We start from the raw sequence: 17,664 nt of genomic DNA, 5'->3' as shown, positions 1-17,664 counted from the left end.
ACAGGTATAAAAAAGAAATATCCAGAGGTGAAGCAGGACAAGGAAACATAACAACAACAACAAGAATCTGTATAGAGCACAGGTCAATGAAACAGGAACTGAGTGAGGTGTTTGGAGAGTGGGTGAGTGAGTGGGCTGGGATGTCTTACCTCGGATCGGTGTACCTTCTGCAAAGGAAACAAAGAAAATGAGTGACAAGGCTGTAAAACCCCAAACACCTGCACTGCCCGTGGGAAAAGGACCTGAGTCAAGGAAGACAGTTCCCAGTAGGAAACTTCCTGCTCTCCCTCATCTTCAGTGACAGGGACAGACTGAAGGGGGCTCAGGGTGCTCAGGTGGGGATGCCCTTTTTAAAGCACTCCAGTCCCATGGCACTTGGCTTGAAAAATCTGAAGACTGGCTCCATTTTGTTGCTAAGAATTCAAAGAAGGTCTCCAAGCTCTCAGCTAACATTACTGTTTGCTACTTGCAGAACACACGATGAACCTGCGTTTATCTTCATCGCTCCAGGGGAAAAGGGTTGGCACTACGGCTGTGTCTGCAGATAAGGGACAGGCAGGTACCTGGCACCACATTACGAGCTGCAGGTTTGATCCCACCTTTGCTAGCGAATTCCTGGTTCCAAATTGGAGTTATTGGCACCGGTGTGCGAGGAACTCATCGCATGTCCTTGTCAGGGCTTTCCCAGATGTTCTGAAGGCCATGCTAACGGAGGAGTGAAGGGCCACCTCACACAACGGGGGCAGGAGGGGGCTCTATGGAGAGAGCAGAGTTGTGCTACGCTCGCCTGGTGACGGCGTCTCCCTTGGGTTTTTATTGCAACCCCCTCCAGCTGTGGCTGGCGCCCAACGCGAGGCTCTGCCCAGGCAGGGCCCACGGAGCACAGGAAGGGACATGGTGCCTGCTGAAGCGTGTCAATGGTAAAATCACTGTCCCCCCATTTGACCTCCTGAGGTTGCAACCATCTTCCTTTGAGAACACGGCAGGTCCTTTTGCTCACAGTGGCATTCAAACTTGTCACACAGTTTATAAAGAAGGGGGTTTAGTTGGTTGGTTTTTACCCCAATCCTGAGAACAGGGCAGATTCCGCAATTACAAGTATCGCCTCTTACTAAGGAGAAATGCAAGTGCTTGTTGGCATCGTTAACAACGTCAGCATCCTGCAGCACCTCATTACATGCTGAATATCAGCCGTACAGTCTCTCCTCTCCCCCAGTGAGGTATGGCAGCATTGCTACCCTCACTTTACAGATGGGGAAACTGAGGTAGAGCTGAAGCAGCTTGCCCAAGGTCACAGAGGGAAGCTCGTGGCAGAGGCGAGAATGGGAGTCCGAGCCTCCCGTGTGCCAATCTTCTGCCTTTGCCACCAGAAATCCCCTTCCCTCCTCATCCTTCAGCCCTGCTCATCCTTGTGCTGCGGTTCAGTCCTCCATTTTCAGGATAGAAGGTAAAAAGTATGGATACTGATTACAGTTCACCTTTATTTTTCAAAGGAGACGAGGGAAGAGAGGTATTATAGTGTTAGGATATTAGATTCTAGTTATACTCAGCTTCTAGTTAAGAGGTTAGGTTATTTGCTAGAGAAAAGTTAGCATCTAGTTAGGGTTAGGAACTAGCTAAGGTTAATAAAGCAGGTTGGTTAGCTGTCAGGACAAAGGTTGGAGAGACAGCGCTTGAAAGAGAAAGAGGTGGGGGGAGCGCGTACTGGGGCAGATCTCCACGCGGGAGACGGCAGGAAGGTTTTAAAAAGCGCGCGAGAGAAAGAGAAAGCAGCAAAGGGTTATACTCCAATTCAGTGGAAATAAAAACAGCCTCTGATACATCCTTCTGTCTAAAACCTGGAGTGAAAATCTGCCATCTGTGGCACAAATCTGGCAGCAGGCTAATGGGAAGAGGGTAAAAGAGGGGAGGAGACCCCAGCATCACCACCGCTATGAAGCTGCTTTGGCCTTGGCTGAGCCTGGTCATTTCCTGCAAAGGTTCACTCTAATTGACAGAAACACGCTGAAGTTAGAGCTCTGTCAGCACAGATACAGCAGCTGTGGTTACTTTCTTGGGTTATTGTAGGTTAGTTATTCCCTGTTCCCTCTAAGCACCAGCGTTGCCCCTGGAAAGAGCAGCTCTCAGAGACAAACTGTGCTCTCGGAGGGCAAAATAAGCCAAGAAACGCCACCTTGCTCTTCCCAATTCTAACTCTGGCACACGGGACATAGAAGTGAGGAGCAGAACACGTTTTACAAGATGCCCCGCACCGGCGACGGAGCAGACAGAATTTGAATCCAAATGAGCTCAAGTAACCCGCAAGGAAAGAGCAGCAGTTTGAATGGCAGCAGTGACACAGATGGTAGATTTTCACTATTGGAGTTTCACATCTAACCAGCTTCATATTCAACATCAGGGCAGCAGGATGGTGCTAGAAGAGGATAAGAAATTAATTAATTACTCTGGAGAAGTCTGAGAGGTTCTGTAATGTTGCTAAGGGCTCGTGCCGGTGGAGGGGAGGCACCTGTGTTCAATACCTGCCTTGCCTGCTGTCCTAACGGTGCAGGGGCCAATGCAAACGAAAGCACCAGCTCTGCAGAAAACTAAAGGAGGAAGAACTCACACTGGATGCTGACCTTCAGAGTGCAAAGCTGGCTTTGCAAACTATCCATATTGCACTCCACACCCTCTTGGGATCTGGAGATCCACTTCTTTAGGGCAAAATTAGAGGCTGTGTGTTCCCGGATGGGCAGGATGATAAGGGACCAAGGTGGTGCCAGGCGGAATGCCACATCCAGGTGTCCCCGTGTGTCACCGGGGACAGGCTCTGCTCTTCCACCACCCCTTGCTCTGCCTGCCCACCCAGCAAACTGCCTCCGGATTCACCCAGCCTTGAAAACAGGGCGAGGAGGACAGTCACCATTGCCATGGCAATGACAGCAAACACGTCCCCACCTCCCGTCGGGCCACGTGCGAGCACACGTGTGCGCTGGGGAGAGCTCTGGCTCCCAAACAAGCCAGCAATCACCAAGGGTCTCCTGTAATTTTCAGATGCCGGATCCTGGCTGACAGCTGCAATTGCTACATCTCTGCTAACAAAAGGGGACTTGGCAGAGGGAGCAGATGTGACGGGAGCTCTGCAGAGAGGCTCGCGGCTCCTCGAGGGACACGGGCGATCTGGACGGGGGGGGCTTTGCCTTTGCTTAACCCTTTTGCGGAGCCACCGACCTGGGATTTGCAGGTTTAATTGGAAACGGCCGCATCCCCACCTCTCCCTCCTGAAAATGCCAATAACCCTGTTAGATGTGAAACTCCAAGACCTCCTGCAGGTGTGAACACAATTATCACAGTTCCAGGGTACAAGCTATTGTGTCATTGGGGAATTCCAGGACAACTGTTGCTAAGTTACAAAAAAAATCTATCCAATGTTAGGAGCTTCATATTAGCTGTTATCTCTTTAGACAGATAGATTAATTAAGATGATTATTATTCATTTTGTAGCCTGCAATACCCCTGCAAAAATTCATTATGAGGGCAGAATATCCCTATTTGAGGAGTTAGTAGAAGAAATGCATAGCATGCCTCTCAAGAAGCTGTTACAAAGGAATTAGTTTCAAGGGGAAGGGTTACAAATCTGGACATGAGCAGGTTTGGGGTTTTTCGGTTTGATTGGTTTTTTTAATTGAGCAAACTTACCAAAGGTCTCTGAATGTTAAAAAAAAAACAGTGAAAAAGAAAAACAAACAAAAAAAGGTTGTTATAGCCAGTTATTGAGAGAACAGAAGACAACAACAAGACACAAGAGGTTGGAGTGTTGGTGTGATATGAGGTGGCTGTGTCACCCCCCGGGTGGCACGGCCGAGCACAGGACAGCGGCTCCATGTCCTGACACCGCCGGCATTGCGGTTACCCCGAGTATCTGCTTCTCTGACACCTCTAAGAGCGCTTGGACAAGCGGGGTCTCCAGGGCCGAGATGTTCATGTGTGTCAAAGGAAGCAGGAGCTCACACTGAGGTTCCTCCCACTCTCCTTCGACCGACAATACAGTTTTTCAACCCCCAAACTTTAGATTGCCAATTGCTTGGGAAGTTTATCTGGAGATGGAAAAAATATATGTATATATATAATATATATAATGTATACTTCATACAGAAAACCCCCTATGCTTAATGACCTGTTTCCCAATTATATTGAAGACCCTTAAAATAATGGGTCCATAGGACAATGTGAATATAACGACCATGGTCTTGGAGGTCCATTTCTATCGCCAGCAAAATATTTGGTATCAATGAGAACCGAATCTGGACACAGCTTCCCAATTTTGCAGAGCTCTGTGTATGACACTTCACCTGTACCTTTTAACGAGCTAATCTGCATGTCCGCCACTAACTCATATATTGATATAAATTCAGTTCTTAACGCCCTTCGGAACAAAGCAGCTCGACGACTTTATCTCCAAGAGAGAATCTGGGTGTCTGTCCCACCAGGGAGCAAAGCCCAGGACTCTGGGACAACACAGTCGCTGTTTTCTCTGCTAAGCCTGTTAGCGCAAAGCGAAGTTGTGATTTAGTCCCAGGGTCGCTCCTCCTCCCTGCACTCCTGTTCACAGAGGGCTCGTTAGCTGGGTGTAATTGTTAATCCCCAAGAAGCTGGGCTGGAGTCATTCTGATGACCTGTGGGTGAAAGACACTGAAGCTCATTAGCAGTGTCCTGAAGCACCTAACGCCCTAACGTGTGCTAGTGCCACACTTCTGGCACCAAAGGTGGTTTTCTGGAAAGATAAATGTCTTAAATTAAGTTCTGACTTGAGCAGCACTCACACCATCAGCGTTCAAACAGGCGTCACCTTGTACATCACACTTAGGTTACAAATCCACACCTCACTCTGCTCTGCCTTGTCTTAAAACAAACTCCCCTCCCCTGACTAAAACACTAACACGGTACAGATGACCCTAATGTTAATGTATTTTGCATTCTCACAGGCTTTGGCATCCCAGAACATGCGAGTTTTGAAAGGCCACAGAAGCAGCTGAAACAGGGGGATTCAGAAGCCCTGGCTGTCCAGGAACCTGCGCTCCCTTTTGCACACCAACAGGTTTCTACCCCTAAGGACAACAGGGAGGCCTCAGGGTTTCAACAGTTCACTAATTCAGAGCAGCTGTAAATGAAATTAATTCTCAGCAGGTATCTTCTGATTTATCGGAAAGGCCAAGAGTTCACCCTGCTCAGCAACGCGCTGCAATAAAAATGCAGCACTCAGGTGGCTTCAAGGAAAACACCAGATCAAACCCAGTTAAAGAGCATAAAGGCATTCGAGCAAGATGATAAATGTATTAAAAATAATCTGCCCGTGCATTACTCACACTTCAGATCACGGTCACAGAGCACGATATAATTCTAGTTTACCTCTCATTATTTATGCTGAGTGATTGGGTTTTTCTTAATTTGCATTTGCCTCAGCTGTTATGATAAAACAGGGAGGTCAATCTCATCTGTGTTTGTGAGATTCGACAATCCATTCTAATTCAACAAAGCAGTTTAAGTATCTGCTTGTAAGTTTGCTTCACTGAATAAGGATGCATTTATGCAGGTGTATAAAAGCCACACTGAACTGGAACTACACTGAATCTTTTCCACTGGTGGCACAAAGAACTAAAAACCTTTATATAGAATCCTTGCCAAACAAGGCAAGAGAACAAAACAGGTGGTTCCGTTCTCTGATGCTCAGACCCAGCATTTCAGTGCTCAGAACTGGTTTCTTCGGTCCAAAAAAGACCCCTGAAAATGCTCCATCTTGGCCAAATAAATGTTCTGAGTGGCTGAAGCGACGCTCATGCTCACCCGGTCCAACCGCACAGACACGTTTGCTCTAGGCCGGGTCAAAGCAGTTGGTGTTTGAAAAGGGTTATTCCTTGGCTTAGTTTTGTTAAAAGGTCAAGCTTCCGAAGCTTGTTTAATTTTGCAGCAATCAATGCAAGTGCTTTTTCAGTAGTATTTTAAAATAAATACACCTGTGCCCTCCTCGCACACATACACACATTCTCACACACACACATTCTCACGCACAGCGAACTGGCACATTTTACCAGTGTAAAAACAGCTCCTGAAATGTGAATATTAAGAGATGTCACGTTGACACACAAGACACAAAACAACAAACATAAAACAAACAAAAGAGACAGATGGACAAGCAGATGGGGAAAGAGGGAGAAGTGAGAGGAGCCACGGAGCTGGGCTACATCTGTTCATGGAGATCACTGCATGGGCAGCACCAAGGGGTCACCTCAGGATGCCCAAAGTGCTCTCCAGCGATGGCTGCAGGGCCTGGATGCAGAGAGATCCTCAAGAGCCGTTCTTCAGCGCCAGCTTTGAGAGGCTCGGTTCACACCAATAGGACCGAGGTTCGAGAGTAAGCGAACCGCAGACCCTATCCCAGGCGTGTGTGGCCTGAAAAGCCACGTCTGCCATAGCGGTTCTACTTCTCCTCACCCCGTTCTCGGTCTGAGGAGAAAATCCTCAGCCCTATCCAGTCCCCACTCTCCCTGAGCTGCAAGAGCACCGGTATCCAGCGAACTTCCCACAGTGTCTCCTGGATGGGAACCAGCTTCCCGGCTGAGATTCCCCTTATGGCAACCAGGCAGCGGGGAAGGCCAGGAGGATGGGCTGGAGTGGAAAACACTCCAACCACTCCCTTGTTAAGAACGTGAGTCCCAAAACCAAAGAAAACTTAATGCCCTAATCCACACCAGTGGGGCCGGTGTCTATCAGTCCCCTCTTCTGCTTCAGAAACCTCTGAGCAGCCTCTTCACAGCTCCATCTAGGTCTTAATTCCTCCAGTCTCCCACAGAGACCTTACCTGATCTCAGCTGTTTGATTCTCCCGTTGCTCGCGCTGGGGTCGACAGGCAGGAAATCTTTAAACCAAGTGATCTCCGGGTCGGGGTTCCCGCTGGCGGCGCAGAGCATCGTGGCTGTTCGGGTCCGCTCCACCACCTTCAGCTGCGGCCCCATATCGATGCTGGGGAAGCCGGGGGGTAACTGGTCCTCTGGTGGTGGAGAACAAAGGAAAAGTGGTTAAACAGGGAGCGGGGCAGCTGACAGGGCTGTTCGGTGGAATACACCGAATAAAACATCAGGGGGACTCGTTGCCCAGCACTCTGCAATGCTATTTAAAACAAGGCTACAGTAAATGGTCCACAGATACTTTGCAAAAACACATTATACAGTAAAACTTACCAGCCTGTCCATTTTGTGTGACTATTCTAACATCCCGCAAGATGATTCTAAATTTAAATACAATCTATTAAAACCCTCTGGGGCATGGGGATAGTAATTTCCAAGCTTCTCCAGGTCTTGCACCGAATCCCTGTCAGGTACGTGACTCGCACTTATTTGTTCTCCCGGCAGAAACTGTGCACACATATGGCAAAGACCCTGCTTGCAGAGTCCATCTCCACAGCCACATTTAAAAGGAGGGGGTAACCTCTCCCCCCAAACCCCACCGAACAAAACAAGCCGAGAAATAATAAGAGAAATAATGAAAGTGACTACGTGGACAGGCCTGTCAAAGCCGCAGTGGAAACGAGAGAAGGGAGAGGAAAACATCATCCAACTGCAGATTCCAGAGGGGACACACATGACAACAAGAAGCCAAGTGCTGTCAGACAGGGTGTGATTTGTAGATTTATTAATTCAGAGCGCTGCTGAATTAAGGGGGACGTGGCGGCAGCACCTGGAAGCGAGGCCCAACCGAGCTTCCCGCCTCCTCTCCATCTTGCCTTTGCCTTCACTAATGAGGGTGACGAGGGCAATCCGAACCGATGCTGACTAATCTGTGAGAACTAATACAAAACCCCAGTGCTTCCCTCATCATCTTTGTCACAACCTCCTAATTCGTGTGGCAGAGAGCTGTCCTACACGGGCTGATGCGGCTCAGGAACGCGCCAGCTTTTCCCGCACAAAATCAGGCTCTGGGGAGCGCGGCCTGGAAGGAAGATGAGGGCGCCAGGGTGGGACTTCATAGGGATCTTCTGTCATTGCCAATGAGGCGTGTTGAGGAGTCGCAGACTCGGCAATCTATGGTGTTGAATCCATCCCGCGAGCAGGTGAAGGAGCAGAAGGGAAATAACACAGAGGATTTTTAAAAAGGTGAAGAGATGGGCTGGAAACCCTTGGTTGGGAACCATCTCTGCCAACAGCAAACACAAGAGCTCATTCCCTGCTGGTGACACGTTATGTATCAGGAGAAATGGAGCCAAACTACGTGTGGTTGAACCCAGAGATGGTGGAACAAGAGAGAAAGCCAGTGTCCTGGGTACGGTGGGTGGCTTTTCCTGGAAGTGCAAAGCAGAATGGCCAGACCCCAGTAGGGCTCCACGGCAGCTCCAAACCCCCGTGCTTTGGGTACAAGCTATTCCACACTCAGCTTCTAAAAATCTCTGAAAACATGAAGGCAGAGCTAGAGATTTGTGTGGTGCTCTCATACCCGTGGCCAAGAAACTCTTGACTAATACCGTTATTAGCAGCGCACAGCTACTGCGGAGAAGAAAAGGGTTTAAATGCCTCAACTGTGTGTTTTAAAATGTTCATTGTTTCCTTCCTCTGACCATTGTTGGAGAGTTATAAAGGATCTATTGTGACTCACTGGAGAGTGAAATGTATTAACCACACCTCTCGTGTATCAAAGGAACCTGACCACAAACAAAAACACGTACCATTTTATAAATGCTACAGTAATACAGATCTCCCAGTATGGACGAACTTAGAATCATATAAAGGTGGAGTCATTTTGGTGCATCTGAACCACCTCTAAATCAGAATATTGCATTCTAAATAGAAACCTAAACATCTTTAACTAGGGATTGAACCAAACCTGTGAGTTCTCAGTTCACCAGGATGTGCTTGGGCATTGTGGGCATCTCCAAGCAAGTGTTGGTGTGGATAACGTGTGCTGGTGAGGATAACGTGTGTTGGTGTGGATAACGCGTGTTGGTGTGGATAACGTGTGCTGGTGAGGATAACGCGTGTTGGTGTGGATAACGCTTGTTGGTGTGGATAACATGTGCAGGTAACGTGTGCTGGTGAGGATAACGTGTGCTGGTGTGGATAACATGTGCAGGTAACGTGTGCTGGTGAGGATAACGTGTGCAGGTGTGGATAACATGTGCAGGTAATGTGTGCTGGTGTGGATAACGTGTGCAGGTGAGGATAACGTGTGCTGGTGTGGATAACGTGTGCTGGTGTGGATAACGTGTGCAGGTAACGTGTGCTGGTGAGGATAACCTGTACTGGTGAGGACAACATGTGCAGGTAACGTGTGCTGGTGTGGATAACCTGTGCTGGTGTGGATAATGTGTGCAGGTGAGGATAATATGTGCAGGTGAGGATAACGTGTGTAGGTAACATGTGCTGGTGTGGATAACCTGTGCTGGTGAGGATAACGTGTGCAGGTAACGTGTGCAGGTGTGGATAACCTGTACTGGTGAGGATAACGTGTGCAGGTAACCTGTGCTGATGAGGATAACGTGTGCAGGTAACGTGTGCTGGTGTGGATAACCTGTGCTGATGAGGATAACGTGTGCAGGTAACGTGTGCAGGTGTGGATAACCTGTGCTGGTGAGGATAACGCGTGCTGCAAAACCCCGGCCTCTCCAGGAGCGATCTGCTAACGGCTTCTCCTCCCCTCTGCTGTTCAACCGGGCGGTGGTGCGTGGTGAGGAGCCGCGAGCTGCTGCCGCATTGGCTGCAGATGACATCATTATTGATTACGGCTTTTCTCCCGCTCCCTGGCGATGCTGCTCCACCTGCCTCAGACCCGTGTCCCTTCATTTCAGGAACCAATTAATCCGCGGAGAGAACAGCCCTCTTGACTGGCAGGGTGTGTGTGCGAGTGCATGCGTGTGTGTGCTGGGGGAGGCCTGCTACGACTATTATTACTGAGTGTTTCTAATTAAACAAAAATGTTAATCTTGCAGCACAATGTGCAGAATTCCTCTGAGTTTAATTAAAACAACTGTGACTAGAGGCGTGATCAGATTTGAGGATCAGATCGGCGGAGGAAGCCTCTCGGAACACCACATATTGCATGGATTCAAGTGCTCAGATTTCCTTCCTGCCAGGAAAGTGAAACTGCCTTCACCCCCAACAATTGTATTCCCTGTAATAACGCAATTACGACCTCAACTCAATCCCCACAGGACATGCACACACATGCCGTGCCACCCTCCCCATCGATCCCCAAACCTGGCACCAAATAAATAAATAAGGAACGGTTCGGATTGTGAATTCTCTTTCTAAAAGCAGCCCAGGCAACCGCAAGAACAAAAGAATCAAGATGCAAGTTGAAGATGCTTCAAGGGCACATCTGGGCAGTGCCTGCTGTTGAAAATCACACTAGCTTACGCAGGCAAATGTTTTCATGTACTCGTATTAACAGAGCATCCCAAATACCTCGTTCATACCTGCCCTTAGACTCACTTGTTAAAAGCCTCTACAATGAAAAGCTGCTGAATTATCTCAAGGCCACTGAACAAAGTAGGGTGAGAAAGAACAGGGGAGGAGGGAGGCGAGGAGAGCAGAGCAGAGCACTTCAGTGTTCATTTATAATAAATCCTGCTGGAGGACAGAGCCGCGAACCCGCGCCGACACACACACGGTCATACGGAAAACACAGGGGTCGGCAGCGATGGCGACGGCGGAGACCGGCGCTCGCTGTCCCCTGTCACTCTAGAAGGTGGCAGCTCTGCGTTTAGATAATTAGCTGGGCTGGAAATGAGGATGATAAAGAAAGATGAAGCGGGTGTTGCTGCTGCTCTTTTTCCCGCAGGGTGTGCACAGTCGTTTAATAATTTAGAGGAGAAGGAGGGTGTGAGCGTGTTCAGACACACTGCAGAATGCAGAAAGCCACCATGAGGATGCTGTTGAAGGGAAGAGGAGGAATTTTTCGCTCTTCTCTGGAGATCCGTGGCCCAGCTCACAGGTGCTGGTCTCTAGGAAGTCAATTCTCCCTTCAAGGTGGAAGAACTGAGCACAGAGACAAAGCAGCTTGAGTGACACCAGTTTTCAGCAGAATCAGGATCAAAATCCAGCACTCTTGAAACTTATTCCTGCTTTGTTATGCAGACTTACAGCTGCCGCCTCCCCAACAGGAATCCCGGCATCGCGCACCTTGTCAAATTACATCAACAAGTTCTTTCCATCAATATGAATGTACCCATGTCTGTCTTAACTGTTAGTTCACAGTCAAAGATGATTTTAATACATGCCAGGAGTCTCAGTAACACGCTCTGAGTGTTGATTCCATTTAGTTAGATCTGAAAGTTTTACTATGAAAATAGTAATAGCCTAACAATGTTACTACAAATTTGCAGGCTTACAGACAATTAATAGGCGCTTAGATAGTGGTGTTTTACCCCATAATGGTGCAAGTAATACACTGCCTTCCCTACACTAATCTACCCGTGTGCCCTCCTTAGAAAGGCATCTGAATCACAATCACTCTGATATTATTCATAAGCTACAGGACTAATCTGCTTTCAACGTGGCCTGATTTTCAGGTCACTACAAGACAAACAAAACTAGTCAAGTTTGAGGCAAGTCTGCCAAGAATGTTTCAAGTGGCACGGTAACATTGCAGAGGGACCAGCTCCTCTTTAAGACGTGCTCCTGTGGGACACGACGCTTTCTGCTGAGCATCTAGAACTGATTCCTGTTTACCTTGTGCTGATCTGCAGCCAACAATTACAAACCCCAACAAAACAGCAGGGATCTCGCTAGAACTTTAAGCATGCCCACACCAGATGTCCTCTTGGAGTAGGAAACGTAGGAGGAAAATTTGAGGCCAGAATTGTTAGAGAAATGTACGAACACTTGATAAAAAAAGAAAATCAACAGGGAATCACTACAAAAAGAAGCACTGAAAGCCTGTCCACAGCAGCCTGAGTCATACTCCAACAGTAAGAACCACAGACCTTACATGTCTAATAGCCCACTTTCCTCAATTTTCCAGCACACGGTAATCCTCGAGCAAAGATAACAGTGGCCAGCATGCAGCGAGCGACGTCTCAGGGCACGGTAAATTGTCTCCCATTACATTTCACTGGACCAAGCACGGGTTTTTATGGGATCACGTTGCATGTCCTAAGGACTCACAAAGGGTAACCTCACTGAACTCTCTGTATCGGCTCCAAGAGCGAAGAACTAAGGCTGGTCTGGCCCCTGCCTGGCACCAGCAGTTGCAGCAAGGCTGCCCTGCTCTCTCAGGCACAATCCTTTGCAGCACCACAATCTCCATCTCAGGCTAGGGAAGAAGCAGAGAGAAAGTAGAATCTGTATACAGGAAGCAATAATAATAATAATTAAAAATACATCTATCTTTCCTGGATGTGCAGAGCTTAGCGAAACCACACCGACTGGGAGCGGGGGCGCCTGTGCCAACCAGCTTCCTTCTGCCTCACTTATAATGAAAAATGACAGCAGCTGGAGTCAACAATAAGTGGAAAATGCTTCCCAAAACCACTTTCTTTTCTTTCCTCTGGGCTCTGCAGGAATCTGGTTTGCAGGCACTATGTCTGGCCAGCTGTGGAAAGAACAGCAAGTCTCCACAGCCCTATCAAAACTCAGATCCCTCGAGAAGCTGAGCAGGAAGGACAAACAAGCCAGCAGAGCCGGTGTTAAGGGACGTCATAGAGTTGAACGGTGTCCATCACTTCTCAGAAGCTCCCAAAGGTTTCCTGTTTGTGAGTGAATGCATGTGGGCTTCTATCAGGGGCTGAGCCAGGAGCAGTCACGTGCATAAAAAGGGGTTTATTCTCAATCCCTTCAGCAGCTGCATCTAGGAAAGAAGAATGTATTTTTTTTTCCTCTTCTGTTGATGAGATTTATCTGCACTGGTGCTGAGGAAATCCCGTAGCTGTTCATGCATGTGCATAGCATGAAGATACACACGTGTATGTCTAACTGTGATTGCAACAGCCCAGCGAGAGGCTGCAGAATTCCTGCACAGCCCGCCGTGCAGAGCCTGTGACAGCTGGGCCCGGGTTTCCACGCTCCGCAGTCCGCCAAGGTGACAGCTCTGCGAACGCCAGCTCACATCCAGCTCCCAGCGCGGAGCAGCCCCCAGCTTTATGCTAAGCATTCCTCTGCCAGTGAGAGATGGAAAGGAGGAGGAGGCTTGCAAAGAAAGAGATAAACAGGAGAGTGGGTGAATGCAGAAACGGGGAGGAAGAGAGAGGAATAGACACCAGCGCGCTGACTTTGCCGTTGTGGGGATGAGTGGATTTGTGCTTGGCCCTTTTCACTTGCCCAGCACTAAAAAATGTGGATCAAGAGGAGACAATCTTTGCTGTGTGAAAGCTAAAGAAAGATTAAGGAGATACATGCTACAAAACTGCTTCCTTGATGCCCTTCAACAACATCCGGGCCCAGGTCTACAGCTAATTACTGCTCCCCCAAAGTTAATGAACCAGGAACCCCAGCTGCTCTTGCACAGTCAGTTAACACAGCTACCGAACAAAGTTCTGTTAGGCAAGGAGAACAGGAGCGTTAGTGAAAGCTGCACAATGCAGGAGCAAAACACACAGTAATAATGTTCTGGAGAGTAATTAGTCAGGCAGTGGGGAGATGTAGCTCCTGTCCTGTCATCTGTCTCTCTAACTGACGTGTACAATGCTGGTACTGGAAGAAGAGCTGCAAAAAGACATGTACAAAGAACCCTGGTCCCTAAGGAGAGTCACTGAGCTCAGCTCATCATCTCCCATACGTTGCAGCTTTTTTTGGTGGAGCGTGCCTTAAAAACGCTGCAAGAATCCAGGGGACGCGTGAGGACAGCAGCTGCGGGACATCCTTCTCTCTTGCCCCTCACTGTAGCTCAATTCAAGGGGCAGAAATGTGGACCATGATTGCAGGGGCACTTCTCCCAAACTTCCACAGCTCCCAAGGAATATATGGGAATAAGTGTGAAGGATGAGGCTCCCAGCCCTCTGGGATAACGGCAGCTAGACACACTCTTGTCATAAAGCGCTGTTCCAACCTCCTGACAGATCCATCCCACCACGCACTGCCAACAGAAGGTTAAATGCCAGGCAAAGGAGCTCCACAAAGATTTAAGTGCACCTACACAGATCTGTCAGGACGGGCCTGCAGTCAGCATTTGACAAGACGGAGCCCCCCGGGTGGGCAGCAGAAGGGATATTCCCGCTGCAAGGGGAGGTCAAGGGCTTCGCCACGTGCCCTTTATGTCTGACCTTTATTTACCGCTGTACGCTGGGGATTTGCACACAAATTTCGCTCCGCGCTCTCAGGGATGCGCTCGCTGTCTGCTCAAACAAAAGGATTTCAGATGCTCTTGGAGAGAACTGTGAAATTGCGGAAGAAAAGGAACCGGCACGCAAACAGAGGGACCGCTTGGCCTCACAAGGACCACAGCCTGCCTGGAGCACCTCAAAGCATAGTGAGCGATGCTCACTGCAGAAATAACAGCTCTTACTGCACATACCCCTGTTCAAAAGCCCATGGCTTTTCTGTGGCATCTCCTGCTCCACCAACAGCCAACGTTCCCAAGGGAAACTCCCTCCAGGAGCTCTTGGGCAGGTCCCCACCACACAATTCATCCAGAACCACCCCGGGGTTTGAACAGAGACCACCACACATCTTCCTCCCCTAAAACGGGTCAGTTCTAGCAAGCAGCCTGGCTTGGTGCTTCACACGGCAATTTTACAGATCTCCGGGGTAATAACAGTGAACATCCAGAGGCATCCACAGCAATAGCATATTGTTTCCTCCCCCACATCAAGTTCAGGGAGCGTATTTCAAACAGATGACACGAAGGAGGCGGCCATGTAAACATCCTCTGTGGTGGGCACAAGTGAAACCAAGAACCAGAACAAAATGGAGAGGGGAACAGTTTTCTTGGAGAGTGCCTGGAGCAAAGGACCTCTGGGAAGAGGGCAGATGGCCAGCAGAAGGGCAGAATGGGTGTCTTGCACAAGGGAATAGGTTGGTGCTGCTGCCAACTATGCAAAAGCCCGTGCAGATGTGTTATTATCCCAACTTTAGCCCATTGAGTGATTACTCAAGGTATAAGGTTTTCTTGGGTGTCTGGATGAATGGTGCCACATTCCTGAGGAGAATCATGGGGAGTTTCTGGTGCTGCTCATAAACCTGGGAAAGGACTTTTTGTTGGAGGGGAGGGAAGATCATAGAGTCATCAGATAATTCAGAATGGAAGGAACCTCAGCACATCATCCAAATCTCTTAAAGTTGTCCAGTTTTAGCTTTGTTTCTTATGACTCTCTGGGGTACTAACAACAAACAGATCTGACAGGTCAGAACTAAGCGAAAAAAGGAGGACTTTGTGCCTTAACCAGGCATTTTGTAACAGCCGTCCTGCTGTCTGAAGGGAAGGAGGAGCGGAAGGCCCTGTGACACTGACACAGCAGGCAGGAATGCTCTTTACCTCGGAGGACGGTGAGCTTGGCATGGACGGTGACCTCCCCATGAGGGTTTTGAGCAACACACTCGTAAATGTTTTCATCCCGGGGAGTGCGGAGGGGCTGGATCCTCAAAACAGCACCTGCGCTTTCATCAAATTCAATCGTCTGGAGGATAAAGAGAGACACACACATAGTAAGTATCCTTAGGCTGCGAGCAGAAGGTTCATTCCAGCTTCTGACAGTGGTATCAGTACATACACAAGCATGCGCGCTCGCAAACACACTTCAGCAGCTGCCCCAAAAACGACACGATCTACTTGTCTCCCCTCTGACCTCAAGGTGCCAGAGAACTGTCCTGTGCCAAACCCTGTCCCTGACCCCCCAAAACTTCTATGTGCATCTCAAATGCTCCAAAAGAACAAGCCACGGTGATGGCGGGGGGGTGGGTGTTCAGAGTACAACTGTGATGAGGGAGGAAACGGATCAAGCGAAAACAAACTAAAATGGAACCCCTGCCTCGTTCTTCCTCCATCTGCACGGGCAGCTGACAGCACAAAGCTCCTCTGAGCACACAGCTGCCTGGCAGGGCCGAGTCCCACAGCAAATTCCACAGGATGACCTCCTAGTCCTTGTTCCTCCACTCTCATTTTTATCTAAACAATGCCAATTGCTTGCGCCTGGTTGCCAGCAACTCTAATGTTTACTCCAGGATGTCCCAGGGTTAAAATAATGAGCCACGGATGAGTATGAAAGGTACATTTACAGAGCTGAATACATACCAGCTTAGTTGGGGTTTCTCAGGGAAGGAAGAAGGCACTTTATATTACATCCCAGGAGGGGAAAAAATCCCAATGAAACAAAAGAAAAAACTCCAATAATGTAAGCGAGCCAAGTTCTGTCTTGCTTTGGAACAAACCCAGGCGCTGACATGGCCAAGAGCTTGCATTTCACTCCTCCCGCTGTTAAAACTCCTCCCCTTCCAAACCTCCCTTTATTATCGCGTCTGCAAGCGGCCAAAGAAGAGCAAGAGCTGCTTTTTGTCAGTCTCTCCCTCTTTCTACATCCAGAGACGCGCATTTCAAGGCCACCTCTTACCTCGAACCTCTGCGAGTTGACTTTCTTCCCTTTCTTGTTCCAGGTGACCCGTGGCTTGGGGTCTCCGGTGGCCTGGCACACGAAGGAGGCCACCCCTCCCGACACGCCGATCTGGTCCACAGGCTTCTTAATGAACACGGGGGGACCTGTAAGAAGAAATGAAACACCATCATCGGCACAAGGAAAGCCAGACTCTAATAAACACTGTTTGTAATTAATAGTAGCATTGTCACTGCTGTTCTCTAATCAGCCCAGATTAAATTAAACCTCTTGGTCTTTTAGGAACAGTCTTTTACCTCCATTTTCTATACGAAGAAGCTACAGCACAAAATGATTAAGGGCCTGACCCTACAAAGAGATTTTAATGCAATGATCTTCCAAAGCTTCTTTTACTTCTGCAAAGTGGACTTTTAAACTGTTTTGCACAGGGGAAACTGCCCTTGCAAAGCCCATCTAATGACCATCACCAAAAGCTGGTACAGCTGCAAACAACACCTAGAAACACTGAATTGCACGCCCCATATCCTACCAGATGACCGAAACGCCAAGGAATGGGGGAGACTTATAGGCACATAGCCAAGGCAGGGGTAAGAGGTGGGAGGAGGACCATGAAATAAAGTGAAGCACATGAGGATGATGCTGTGAAACAGGCTGATGGCGGTGGCTTTAGGATGGGAAAGCTCTTTGGGTTGTAGTACAGCTCTGGTTTTATCTGCACAGCTCTCCCCTGGCCCTCACCGGAACATGTGTCCAGTTCCAGCAGGACAGGGAACTGCTGGAGAGAGTCCAGCGCAGCCACCAAGATGCTGCAGGGAGTGGAGCATCTCCCGTGGGAGGAAAGGCTGAGGGAGCTGGGGCTCTGGAGCTGGACAAGAGGACACTGAGGGGGGACTCATTCATGTTTATAGATATATAAAGGGTGAGTGTCAGGAGGATGGAGCCAGGCTCTTCTGGGTGACAACCAGTGATAGGACAAGGGGTAATGGGTTCAAACTGAAACACAAGAGGTTCCACTTGAATCTGAGAAGAAACTTCTTCTCAGTGAGGGTGGCAGAGCCTGGCCCAGGCTGCCCAGGAGGGTTGTGGAGTCTCCTTCTCTGCAGACATTCCAACCCGCCTGGACACCTTCCTGTGTCACCTCATCTGGGTGTTCCTGC

At 48.9% G+C, this 17,664-nt stretch overlaps 1 protein-coding gene across 9 annotated transcripts in view; it reads right to left on the bottom strand.

Annotated features, from left to right (window-relative positions):
• Positions 1-17,664, bottom strand: part of PTPRS (protein tyrosine phosphatase receptor type S) — a 150,104-nt gene that overhangs the window by 60,931 nt on the left and 71,509 nt on the right. For all 9 annotated transcript variants that reach the window (XM_082072273.1, XM_082072266.1, XM_082072270.1 and 6 more), the window contains exons 3-5: positions 16,508-16,653; positions 15,436-15,577; positions 6,839-7,027 (exon numbers count right to left, since the gene is read on the bottom strand). In XM_082072273.1, coding sequence (XP_081928399.1) covers positions 6,839-7,027; positions 15,436-15,577; positions 16,508-16,653 — 477 coding nt within the window. The remainder of the gene's footprint in view (positions 1-6,838; positions 7,028-15,435; positions 15,578-16,507; positions 16,654-17,664) is intronic.

This window comes from Streptopelia decaocto, assembly GCF_964273445.1.
Source record: "Streptopelia decaocto genome assembly, chromosome: 24".
In the NCBI taxonomy this organism is placed as follows: Eukaryota; Metazoa; Chordata; class Aves; order Columbiformes; family Columbidae; genus Streptopelia; species Streptopelia decaocto.
The sequence above is the reverse complement of the archived record's forward strand: the minus strand, read 5'-3'. Positions and strand labels throughout refer to the sequence as shown.